We start from the raw sequence: 12,826 nt of genomic DNA, 5'->3' as shown, positions 1-12,826 counted from the left end.
GGCTCTTAATTTGTGGGAGAGCAGTAGTTAAAGAATTCATTTGTTTAATGAGCAGAAAAAGTTTAGCTAGATGAGCTATGGATTTTGTACACCAACTGTTTTATACGCAGACATGTTAGGTGTACGATTTAAAGGAAGAAAATAGGCATTAATGTATACATACCTCTTGAGGCTCTACCACACAGTAGTGATACAAGTATTGATTCATAAAGATTCCTGTATTTGTAGTTGTATAATACTGACTGCACAGAGCAACAAGTTGATTGTAGAACACTGATCCTGAAGCTTGTGCAGTTGGGTTTACTGCCAGTACATATACAATGGATGCAATGAATACCAAGAAACCAAGGATAGCACTTATTATTATGACAATTAGATAATATCTTCTTGTTCTGGATGTGCTTGAGTTGGTGACACTTGTTACAAAAATTGCCATTCCAGCAATGAAGCAAAAAGCTGTCATTGCAAGTATGAAGCCTTTAGCAGCTCGGGGCTCAATGTAATTTCCTCCAATACCATAGGCTCCACCATATCCATAACCGTAGCCATAACTGTTACTGCCTCCAAAACCTCCATATGAAGGATATCCAACACCAGATCCCATTGATGAACCTCCATAGAATTCTAAATCCCAAGGCAATGTGGAAGCCACACAAGCAAAAATGCCCACACACATCACTATAATGAGAACTGACATGATCTTTATTATTCCTGGAGGGGAAGTCCATTTGTAGAAGTGTTGCACTTCATCTTCTGGATAGTAGGAGTATGCTGGTTGAGAGTACATGGGCTGAGAACGCATGTCCTCAACATACGTAATGTTGCTTGGTACATAGTGAGAAGGTTTGCTGCAATAAAAAGAAAAAATTATCAACTTAAGTTTTCATCAGTTGTGAAAAACTGTTAAAAAAACTGTAGTGCACAACACATGAAGTTAGATTAATTCAGGAAGTGGTCAGATTTAGACAGTTTTTAAAGAGTCCTATATTTTTCAATGGAATGCATATATTCCTCCAAAAAGACATTTTATTTTCTCATGCGCTTTTATGATAGTTGTTCACAAATAATATTAGAGGGTTGAAATTAATCCACTCTGACCACTGGCATTTAAAGATTACTGGAATGTGTGCTCTGGAGAACTCAGAGAATGTTTAAGAGTGATAATTTGCAGCATTTATCATACCAAACAGTAGGGCCATTTGCAAAGCTATTTAGAAGGAAGGGCACTCAACTTTATAATGCCTATCTGATTTAGGAGCCTAAATCTCATTTTTAAAAGGAATGTAGGCACTAAGGAGTTTCAACCCCGTTGATAGACAGGTATTGCAACACTGAGTGCAGCAATCACTAATTAATTGTGGGTCTGGCCCACGAAAGCTCATCTAATAAACCATCTTGTTAGTCTTTAAAGTGCTACATTGTTCTGCATTTTGCTTCAGCTACCCCAGAATAACACGGCTACATTTCTATCACTAATTAACTGTTGTCTGATTAGTTTACACATGGAAGAGACAAAAAGCATCCTGTAAAGTGGTAAACAAGCTATTAGAACACACTATATGTGCTGGACAGACATTTCCTTTTTTGTTAAATACGTAGCCAGATATAGGCTAACAGCAGCAACTTGAAGACAGTTGACACAGTTACTGTTAACAATTGTATAAATAAGCTGTTAAAGATATGAATTTCAACTATGTACACTTGCTTATCTGGAGTTATTTAAAGTAGTAACCAAAGAAGAAAAGAGAATATTTACAATTCATCTGGTCGATAAGGTGGAGGACTTTCAAAAGGTCTGGATGACATAGTTGAAGTACTGGTTCTCTAAACTGAGACTTATTTTTGGTACCTAGGAAAAAAAAGTGACAATTACAAAACAATCTAAACAGCTTATTGACATTATAGTTAGTATGATCGCCTTATACTATACAGATGGCTGTTCAATTACTAAAAACAGAAAGTCAAATCCACAAAAAAAAAATTATTTCAAGGACTTCCAATAAATAGAGCTTTCCACTCCAAGGTACACAAACAGTTCCTAAAATATACAAAGACTCCCCTTCATCATACAGTGCTTTAACACAGTAGTTGATCTTAACTATGATTTTTCCCCAAAATATCTTGAAATATGTAACATCTTAAGCTAGATCTCAAGTAGGAACACCAATCAAGAATTCTTCATGATCACCTACCATTTTCTTCTTTTTTGAAGGGGGCATTAGTTTTGCCCTTACCCAATTTGTTAAAATATTGACCTAAAATAGCACAAGATTTCAGATGACCATTGCTCTAGAAGATGATGCTAGATCAATGCTCTGGATTTGATTACCTCTAGAGGTTCCTTCCAGTTCTATGACTGATTAAGTCCAGCAAAAGAAAAGAGCAACTAGCAACTTGTTATTGATGCATTTAAGAGAGTGGCAATTTTATCTCTCCTCCACCCGAAAGGACAGCAAGTACAATGTTTTTGAAGGTAGAGGTTCTTGGTTTTAGAGTCAATCAATCTGTGGATTGTTCCAAGAGCTCTATTTTAAGTTATCCTTTTAAAACTATAGTTTGAAACAATGGTTTCAGTCCCTGAAGTGGGTATCTCCATTAATTGCTGGAGTAAGAAGAGCCTTTCAGTTAAACATCAGCAAAACATTTCATAAACGTAGTTATGGTGAAAACAGATATTTCAACCAAAATGTAATTTGTTTCAGAGCAGCCTTGAGGTGATACTACAGTGAGAAAAAGGAAAGAGCACAAGACATTAGCTGCAAAATAATGCAGAGTTTCTTTGAGAGGCAAAGAAGAATTTAATGTACCTGTTCCTGTGCATACCAAAAATCTCTCTACTGAGAAGAAAGCTTTCATAACAGACTGAATGCCCTGGTAGATTTGACATTCTTGAGGAAAAAGAAAATATATCTTAAGGAAGCAACTTGTTAAAAAAGGTTCATCTTTGAACCGACCATTCAAGAAGGACTTACTGACTTCTTTGAAACCATCTGGCATTTACAAATTTTGTGGAAACTACATATTAAAATCGTATAATAGATTTCTGCCTCCTTACCTTACTCTTTTTGGAGGAACTTGCACATCAGAGAACAATAACTGAGACGAAACCCTTATTACAGTGCACAGCCCTAGAACCAAGAGGCAGGCTAAGGTACAAAAGATGTAACTGAAGAATCATCCCTGGTGTCACAGGGACAACGCCCAACTAATACAGAACTGAGTTTAAATATGCAACTGAGCGTTTAAAGAAATAAGATCTACGTATGATCTGGCTATAATAATGAGCAATGCACAGTTGTACCCTAGAGACGAGAAGTATAAGCTTTTTTTTTCTTATTTCGATATTTCCAATCACAAGCCGTAAGTATAAACATTTGGGAAAACTTTTAAGAATAAGCCAGAAGCCCTTACACTTGGGCATGGATGCGGTTGGGAGAAAGGGACGACTCCTCCCCCCGACCCTACACAAAGCAAACACACCAGTCACCAGACACACTCTACTCTTGCCCCCATCGCACCTGGATGTCCCGTTCCGAGATTTGTAAACCACTTCGGTCCAAGAGTTCATTTACCTTAACGCCAGCAGCGCACGCACCCGCTTACGCTCGCCTGATTCCCAGCTTCCCTGCTCTTTAATCTCTCTGGAAGCAGCCGCTGCTGTAAGCCCTCTCCTCCCCCCCGGTACCAGCCGCACCCCGCCGCGGTGCATGCGCCCTGCCCGCACACCTAGGGCTCGAGGACAGGCGCACTCACCCCCCCCGCCCAGCAGCTCCCGCCTGGAATGCGGGGTGGGAGCCGCCCGCTTCGGCCGCACTGATTGGCTGCTCCCCTCCCCTCTGCCAGTGGCGCGTGACCCCTTCAACTGAAACTCGGCAGCCCCAGCACCAGGCAGCGAACAGGTTGATCCTGCAGCGAGCGCGCGGAGGGGGCCGAGAACCAGTTTCGAGTGAGGATGGACTCAGCTCTGAGAGTCTAGTGCAAACAAAGGGCGGGCTGGGGGCGTGCCCGAGAACCTCCCAGCCGCGGGCGAGTCGCTCCCCGCCCTTCAGTGGTGCCAGCACACACTCAACTCACTCTCCCCCTCTGCTGCCCGGCACCGCTCCCCAGATCTGGAGGGAGGGGGGTCGCAGCTCCTCAGCCCAGCAATCCCCTTTGGAATTGTTTGCAAAGTGTCTCTTGGACTGTAGACATAACGCACGAATGGGGAAGAGGGGTTAGCGCCCGGAAAAAAGGCACCTTTTAAAATGATGGATAGAAGTAGGCTGGTTCAAATTCGGGGAGAGCAAAGCCAATGCCACCCTTTTAAAGCAGTAGTACTGGAAGTGGCTCGGGGCTGTTTCTATGCACCTCTCCCATTGCATGCACCTAAAGGAAATAGAAAGAATAGTGTCACAATATATTAACAGGCATTTTATAGATATAGCTAAAGATTGAATTTAAAGCAGAAGGGTTAGACAGGTACAACGTCTATTCATGGAGCCACTAGTATAGATAGTACACTTTTTTAGCGTAATTGCTAAACGCTGAGTAAGAAAGCTAAAAAAATAGCTACATAAACTTTGACTGTGGTCAAAGGTGTAAAAGGTTCACTTTCCTCAGCACTATCCTGTAGCTATGAGGGTCACACCCCCACTCCGAAGGCAGCGAGGTTGAGGAAAGAATGCTGCCACTGACTATTTGGGCATGTGAAGTTCCTAGACCAGTGATACTCAGACTGAGGCTCCCAAACCACAAGTGGCTCTTTATTTCACTTCTTGTAACTCTGCAGCACAAGATATTAAAACACTATGGTTAATAATTTTAATTTAAAAACCAGGAAACATTTACTATGCTTTTAACCAAATATAAATTTGCTCTGAGTTAACTAATCTGTTGTTTATTTATACTATATATAGTACTATAGTAAATACAAAAATGAATTCACACTACTGTGGCTCTTTTGGGTAATGAAGGTTTATAATTTGGCTCCTGAACCACTGAGGTCTGAATATCACTATCCTTAGAGCAACAGAAAGACCACTTTGGGTATTGGTTAAACTGCATAGCAGTTTTGCTATACCATCTTAGCACCCACACTGTAAACATGACTTAAGAGTGTCCATATACATAACTTTCCCCTGTAACCAAGGCTCAAACTAAAATACATTTTAATTGCAAGCAAAATAAAATTAAATGGAGACAGTGCTTCATCTTCCTTGGATGCTGTACTTACTTCCTGCAGGGAGAGTCCTGTACTTGAAGATTAATCAACTGTGGAGATGGACATTTAAGTGTCACATTGATATCCCTAGAACAGTGGTCTCCAACCTTTGTAAGCATGAGATCACTTTTTTAATTTAAGTGCAATCCAGGATCTACCCCAAACCAAAACATGCTTGCCCTGCCTCCTTCCCACCCCTTTTCCATGGCCCCACCCCTGCTCACTCCATCCTTTCACTCTCCCCCATCCCCACTCACTTTTATCAGACTGGGGGCAGAAGGCTGGGGTGCGGGATAGAGGAATACAGACTCTGACCTTGAGCTAAAAGATCTGGAGTGTGGGAGGGATTCTGAGCTGAGGTAGTTGAGCAGCAGGGGGGTTCAGGCTCTGGGAGGCAAGGGGACTATGAGCTAGGGTAGAGATTTGGGGTGCAGGAGAGGTTCAGAACTGGGGCTGGCGTTTGGATGTGGGCTCCAGCTGGGCACCGCTTACAACAGATGGCTTCTTGGTGGTGATGCAGGGGACTAAGGCAGGCTTACCCCTGCTCCCAAAAGCAGCCAGCAAACTCTCTTCATCCCTGCCCTCCCCTCTCCCCCAACTATGTGGAGATGGGGTACAGAGTGGGGGAAAGGACACCCTAACTTCAGCACCCCGTCCTCTTCTTGTTCCCTGCACAGCAAGCAAGAAACTCCCAGGGGTGGGGCACAGCTCCAAAGCAGAGGGCAGGAGCAGCACGGTAGTGCTGAGAGGGGCAGATGAAGTGACAGCATTTGATAGCCTCCTCGCCACACCTGTCAGGATCACCTGTCAAAGGCTCCAAGATCTACCAGTAGATCCTGATCTACTGGTTGGTGACCACTGCCCCAGAACTAACTGATCCCAGAGGCAACTAAATGAGAAAGGCCCCTTGCTACTGTTACAAAAATTCATATAAAAAGGGAATGAAACAAAAGAAAGGACTATGCAGCATTTTAAAGACTAACAAGATGATTTATTAGGTGATGAGCTTTCATGGGCCAGACCCACTTCCTCAGATCAAATTCTGGAAGAGAATTGGCACGACCATATATACCAAAGGAATACAATGAAAAAAAAAGTGAACACATTATAAAACTGACAAATCAGATTTAGAACAGAAGGGGAGCGAGGTGGAGGACTAGTATCCATGAAATAATGATACTAGGGGTGATAAAAATCTATTCTAAATCTGATTTGTCAGTTTTTCTATCATAAGAGCATAACCAAAGGAGGAATAAGTTTCCACACAGGATATGGGCAATATGCCTTACTTGTATTCACATACCTACAAAAATTGCCTCTTGGAACTAGAAAATAATCCGTTTCTATGTCCACTCAATGCACATTAGTAATGACATTAATTTTGAAGCCTAGTCTTATGAAGTGAATAGAATGTTTGGAGATTAGACAAATCTAATTGCTTGAATTAGTCAGGGGTTGATTTCTTTGCTCTGTAAAGTCACCCATCTTTATTATTTATTCCACATGTTTGTATGTTGATATAGCAACAGCAACTTGATCAAGGCATATCCTGGTAATTAATATTGCATAATCAGCATCATAGAGAAGAAAGATTAGACAAGTGTTTTCAGTGAACTTATATTCAAAGTAGACAAAACAGAAAACAAAATAGTACACTTGGTGATTAGAGGACAGATATCTCTGAATGGAATTTTTGTTCCTATATAGATAGCACTTCTAACATTAGGAGTGGATTACAAATAAACAGTATCTAGAAGTCGAGCCTTTTGTCTCTAGGATTTTAATTATACCCTATACAGCTGAAATTGCAAGTGGAATGTAGGTGGGCAGAATAGTTACTTAGATAACCTATCAGAATGTAAGTATCCAAACTGCTATGATTTCTTAGAAAATCATCACAAATTTATCAGTGATCAAAATAATTTTATGTTTTGTCTTAAGAACAGTATCTGCTATGGCATAATGTCCCTATCACAGGGCTGGGCAAAATACGGCCCAGGGAGCCGGATCTGGCCTGCCAAGCCACAGGCTGCAGCCCATAGACGGCCCTGACTGGACCCTCAGGCAGACACAGCTGCCGAGTTAAACACAGTCCCTGCATTTCTCTGCTCTGCAGGGAGGTGGAGGCTTCTGTGAGATCACCCCACTCCCAGCCCAATCCTCAGGTCCTATTGGCCAGAAAGAACCAGCCAATAAGAACTGACCTCAGCTAATCTCTCAGCTCCGATTGGCTGGAAACAGCCAGTCAATCGGAGCTGAGAGATTGGCCTGAGAGACTGGGGCAGCCCGATATGAGAACCAGGTGGAGGGAGCAGCCTGTATTTTCAAACAGATTGGGGTGTAGGCCAAGAGGCACTTAGGTAAACTCCTCTCAGCTAGTGCCTACTTCTGGCACCCCCAACCCATCCTGCACCCCAACTTCCTCCCCCAGATCACCATCCAAACCCTCTGCTCTCTCTGTTCCAGGTGACAACTCCCTCCCAGATCCTGTACCTCCTCCTACACCTCTCCCCCAGGCCAGAATCCAATCCTGCACCCACACCCCCTCCTTGACCCTACACCCCAATCCCTTGACCCAGGTTACAACCCCCTCTTTCACCCAAACACCCGCTGAGCCCTCACACCGTCTCCTGAACCCCAGTCCCTTACCCTGTGCACCCTTCTGCACCCAACCTTCACCCTAGACCCTCCACAGAAAAGTGCAGACCTTGACCATTAACCAAAATCTTGGCGTGGCCCCTACCAAAAATTTTTATATTCCCTGATCTACGGACTATAAAACTAAGCGTTATTTAACAAGGACACACTCTAAAGTGAATTAAACAACAAAGACAGGAACTAAAAGTGGCCTCTCCTCTCACTGCAAGTAAACCTTAACATTGTAGTTGGTGAGCACACTGCCCTTTTGAAAAATCAGGCCAAAAATATGGATTTAGCAGCTTAGATTTAATTCCTGTTTTTGAAAATCTTGGCCCTCTGATACAATCAGAGGGATGATCCTACAAATGACAAGGAGTAGGCAGAGCCCTATTTGCTGCTGTGGGTGGCAGAAGAGTACATCCACATACTTTTACTTGCAGGATCAAGGCTTAAGTATACATTTTTACAAAGAGTTGCAAGAGCAGCATGTTTGATTTCCTTGATGTAACTTGATTTCTCACCTCTCTTTTCAGTAGTGTACCTTCTAGTTGTTCAGCCAAAAACTAAATAATCAGGCCTAATTTTATTCATAGATAAGAAATAGTTATGATCACAGAAAAATATTCAACTATCAGACCCTACTTTATAAATTAGTTTCCTCAAAATGAATGTTCTTTTGTCTAACATTATGAACACATATTTCCTGTTTAAAATTCAGAACCTACTCTCATATGACTCAAAATAGAGCTTTGCGGAGCAGATTATACAGTACTGCACAAAGCATAAAAGCGACCTCTCCCACTTCTATTATGGGTTTTCTTAAGTATCAGCCTATGCCAGTATTTACGCACTAGCTCAAAGTATAAAATCTGCTAGACCATAGACATATAAGTAGTGTAAAAATAAAACCATTCTTTCAATTATATTAATGTAGTCATTCAGACTTTAATTCTTCACATTTATGTATATCTAAAGTAGTTCAGAGAGCTCTGACAACTTTACAACTTTTAATTAGTAAGTGGTATATTGTAATACTTTTCAGGTCTATTCTGAATACTAAAAGGATTATAACTCTGCAAAGACTCACATACGTGATTAACTTTCTGCATGAATAGTTCCATTGACTTCAGTGAGACTATTCACTTATGGAAAGTCAAGTTTGAGTCTTTGCAGGATCAGGTCTTTAATAGTGCATTTAGGTTTAGGAACACAGTGGAGAATGAGCTTAGCAAATAAGCTATAGTGCACAATATTCAAGGGGCTCATTCATGAGAACTAGCTCAAGATGGGCAAACAATCCATCTCAGCTTTACAAAAGATTACCTCAGGGCTGGGCTAAAGAGCATGCAAATTCTCTGGGATTTTATGCAGACTTCACAAGTCACAGCTGCGCTAATTACTCTCCCCTGGCAGCAACAAGGAGAGAGAAATTCTTCTACCATCTTCTACCTTTTTTGTCAGGGGACCTAGAGAAGTAGCTAACTCAAAGTCTGACTTCCATCAGCCAAATTTGGGCCATTTCCAATTATATTTATAGCCATGTAATTAAGGTGTTAGAGAAAATGGTATTGATGACAAATGACATACTCAGTCAACAGTGAACCAACAATATTGCTAGGGAAGCATTGTGGTGCTAGAGATGTTTTACAAAAGTTAGTCAAAACCATTACACTGACACAACTAATATTGAACATCCCAAGAGACTATTTAATTAAACTTTTAAAACAAGAGTAGGAGTTTCAAGCAGTAGCCAAGTTAGTCTGTACAGAAAAAACAACAACAAATGGTCTGATAGCACTTTATAGACTAACAAAACATGTAGATGGTATCATGAGCTTTCGTGGGCAGAGCCCACTTCTCAGATGACCGGAGTTTTGAGTTTAGGACTCAAAGTAAGTCCAGACACTATGGCTACGTCTACACTGGCCCCTTTTCCGGAAGGGGCATGTAAATTTCACTAGTCGTCGTAGGGAAATCCGCGGGGGATTTAAATATCCCCCGCGGCATTTAAATAAAAATGTCCGCCGCTTTTTTCCGGCTTTTAAAAAAGCCGGAAAAGAGCGTCTAGACTGGCCCCGATCCTCCGGAAAAAGTGCCCTTTTCTTTGAAGTAAGAATAAGAGCCTCCGGAAAAGGGCACTTTTTCCGGAGGATCGGGGCCAGTCTAGACGCTCTTTTCCGGCTTTTTTAAAAGCTGGAAAAAAGCGGCGGACATTTTCATTTAAATGCCGCGGGGGATATTTAAATCCCCCGCGGATTTCCCTACGACGACTAGTGAAATTTACATGCCCCTTCCGGAAAAGGGGCCAGTGTAGACGTAGCCTATAAGAGCTACTGCAACCAAATTTTGCATGGTATAACCTTTCCTCCAGAAGAAGGTTTTAAGGTACTGTGGGAGGGTATGACGGGGGCCCCACTCTCTCCTCCCCCACCCGCATTAGGTTTGCCAGTGGCAATGCGCTCCCAGGCCACCACTGTTCTGGGCCTGTGGCGCTTGCGCAGGGCGGCGGGTTGAGGACCGCCCTCATAGCGCAGGTGCACCTCAGCTGGCATGCAAACCAGCAGGCAGGTGGACCGGGGGGGGGGGGCAGGGATGCTGGCGTGGAAAACGGCGCTGACACTGGCACCAGGCCAGACACAAGGGGAAGGGAGAGAGATGGAGGAAAGGGAAGTAGGAATAAGGGATCTTCCAGAAAAGGGCTTATTTTCTGGAGAATCGCATCTAGACTGGCGCTTTTCTCCGGCAAAAACCCTGAGCCAGAAAAAAGTGGCAGCCATGTAATGCAAATGCCGCGGGGGATATTTAAATCCCCCGCGGATTTGCAATTCCGAAGTGTCTCGTTACCATCCCTTTTCCGGAAAGGGATGCCAATGTAGACACAGCCTTGATGTGTTACATTGCTGTGAAGCCAGCCAGCTGCTGTTCATACTGTGAGTGGGACTCTTCTGTGTCTGGTTCCAGCCATCGGGGTTAGATGTGAGCTCTGAGCTTTTGCTTGCCAAGGCAGGGCAGGTGGATCCCTGAGCCATCCTTGCAAAGAGAAGTCCCCTTGCTACTGGCTACATGACTGGGTACTGTTCTCGTAGGGGCTGGCTGCTTGGTCGTGGGGGGAGGCGGGTCCTTCTGCTCTCAGAGGGTCAGGTGTGGGCCAGGAGCCCCCAGGGTCTGTGGCTCAGGGTCCCCTCCTTTCCTAAATTTTCTAAATTTTATTCCTCCGGTTTCCCGAGCAACGCCGGGTAAGTCCAGCTAGTTACCTATAGTCCACAACTCAGACCCCTCCAGTACATTATACACAATCTACAACCCATCTTGGAAAATGATCCTTCACTCTCAGAAGCCTTGGGAGAAAAGCCTATTCTCGCTTACAGACAACCCCCTAACCTGAAACGAATTCTTTCCAGTAACCATACCACACAACCACATCATAAACATCCAGGAACCCAGCCCTGCAACTAAACACGATACCAACTCTGCCCACATGTCTATACTAGCGAATTCATCACTGGAGCCAACAACATAAGCTACCAAATCAAAAGGTCATTTGACTGCACATCCAGTAATTTGATCTATGCCATCAAATGCCAGGGGCATTTGACATGCACAGCAGGGCAGCTTGTGCAGAGCTACTTGTCTCTCCCCTGGCCAGCTTCTTCCAAATGCCTACGCGACTGCGTACTCCGTGTATGCCTAAGGACGGCCCTGAATACACACAGGGAGCTGGCTTGAAAACTTCCCCAATTTACCCGCTCCCATCTGCCCCTTTGACTCCTCCGCAGGAGCCAGTGATCATGGGAAGCCAGCTTTTTTAAGCTGGATTTCCACTGAGCACTGGCTCCTTCCTGCCCCCCTATGCTGTTTCCTCTGCCAAGCCGCATGCCCCTCCCCACAAGCTGCTGCTGCCGCCTCCCACAGAGACAGTAGCACCAAGTGGTGGGGCAAGCTGATGTGCACAGGAGGGCAGCTTGTGCGGAGCTACCTGTCTCTCCCCTGGCCAGCTTCTTCCATAGAGGCAGCAGTGCACAGGGGCAGGCAAGAGCCCTCCCCATGCTGTTACCTCTGTAGGAGGCAGCAAAGGGGGATAGATGGCTCTGTGGAGTCAGCATCCACAGAGAGCTGGCTTAAAAGCCAGCTCCCCGCGTCTGCTCCCTCCTGTCCCTCCCCCTCCCTCTGTTGCCTCTCTATCAAAGGCAGTATGGGGGAGAGGTGGCTCCACTAGCTCTCCATGGGCACCAGCTCCCACCTTCCTTCCTTCCCCCCCCCTCCACCTCTGATACAGAGGCAGCGGGGGGGGGGGGGGGGGGGGGGGGGGGGGGAGGAGGGGAGGGGCAGCAGGGAGGAGAGGAGAGGAGAGGAGGCTGTGTGTAGTCATGATTAACCAATAAGCCCAGACTTACTGGTTAATTGTGTAATCAACTATATGCTTATATCCCTAGAGTGAATCATCCCACACTCATCCTGTATTGGTAGCTTCTGTCCCACGGGTCTAGGCCTGGTCCTCTGCTGTGAGTGCTGTGATTTGGCATTGTGATGCCAGAAGAATGGCTGGGCCAAGTTCGAGTGAGTGGCATTGTGAACTACTCTCTCATATTTAGCCCTACATGAGAGAAGCCACTGGGTGAGTTTTTTATTTAATTTCATTTTGTTTTTTTTTCTTTTTATTTTGTGGTGGTGTGCTGTTAAAAATGAGGCTTTAACTGTAAAGCATCACTCTGGAATTTACACACACATTTGATTTTTTACATGTTTATATTATGTGAAAAGCTTCACCTCTCAAAATCTGAGTCTGTTCTTTCTTGTGGAGGGTTAGCCCTGAGTTCAGGTAGTGGCTGTTCAATATTCTAGCTTTATGTTTCTCAGACACACCCTTAGGTGCAGACCCTACCACTCTCCTTCAACAGAGTATTTTAAGTGTTGTTGCCTTTCAATGCTAATGTAAAAGTAATCCACAACTGCTGCGTAACTTCTTCTCTTCTAAAAGAGAATGTG

At 44.0% G+C, this 12,826-nt stretch overlaps 1 protein-coding gene across 3 annotated transcripts in view; it reads right to left on the bottom strand.

The window, feature by feature from the left end:
- The window catches only part of OCLN (occludin), a 35,327-nt gene extending 31,386 nt beyond the window's left edge, over positions 1-3,941 (bottom strand). The window contains exons 1-3 of one of the 3 annotated variants that reach the window (XM_006124306.5): positions 3,519-3,941; positions 1,757-1,849; positions 164-848 (exon numbers count right to left, since the gene is read on the bottom strand). In XM_006124306.5, the coding sequence (XP_006124368.1) occupies positions 164-848; positions 1,757-1,806 (735 nt within the window). In that variant the 5' untranslated portion in view covers positions 1,807-1,849; positions 3,519-3,941. Of the gene's footprint in view, positions 1-163; positions 849-1,756; positions 1,850-3,055; positions 3,406-3,518 lie in introns of those variants that run through there. The other 2 variants (XM_006124304.5, XM_006124305.5) reach the window with 2 other exon arrangements.
- Positions 3,942-12,826: the final 8,885 nt, after the last annotated feature.

This window comes from Pelodiscus sinensis, chromosome 6, assembly GCF_052426305.1.
Source record: "Pelodiscus sinensis isolate ZL-2025 chromosome 6, ASM5242630v1, whole genome shotgun sequence".
NCBI lineage: Eukaryota > Metazoa > Chordata > Testudines > Trionychidae > Pelodiscus > Pelodiscus sinensis.
The sequence above is the reverse complement of the archived record's forward strand: the minus strand, read 5'-3'. Positions and strand labels throughout refer to the sequence as shown.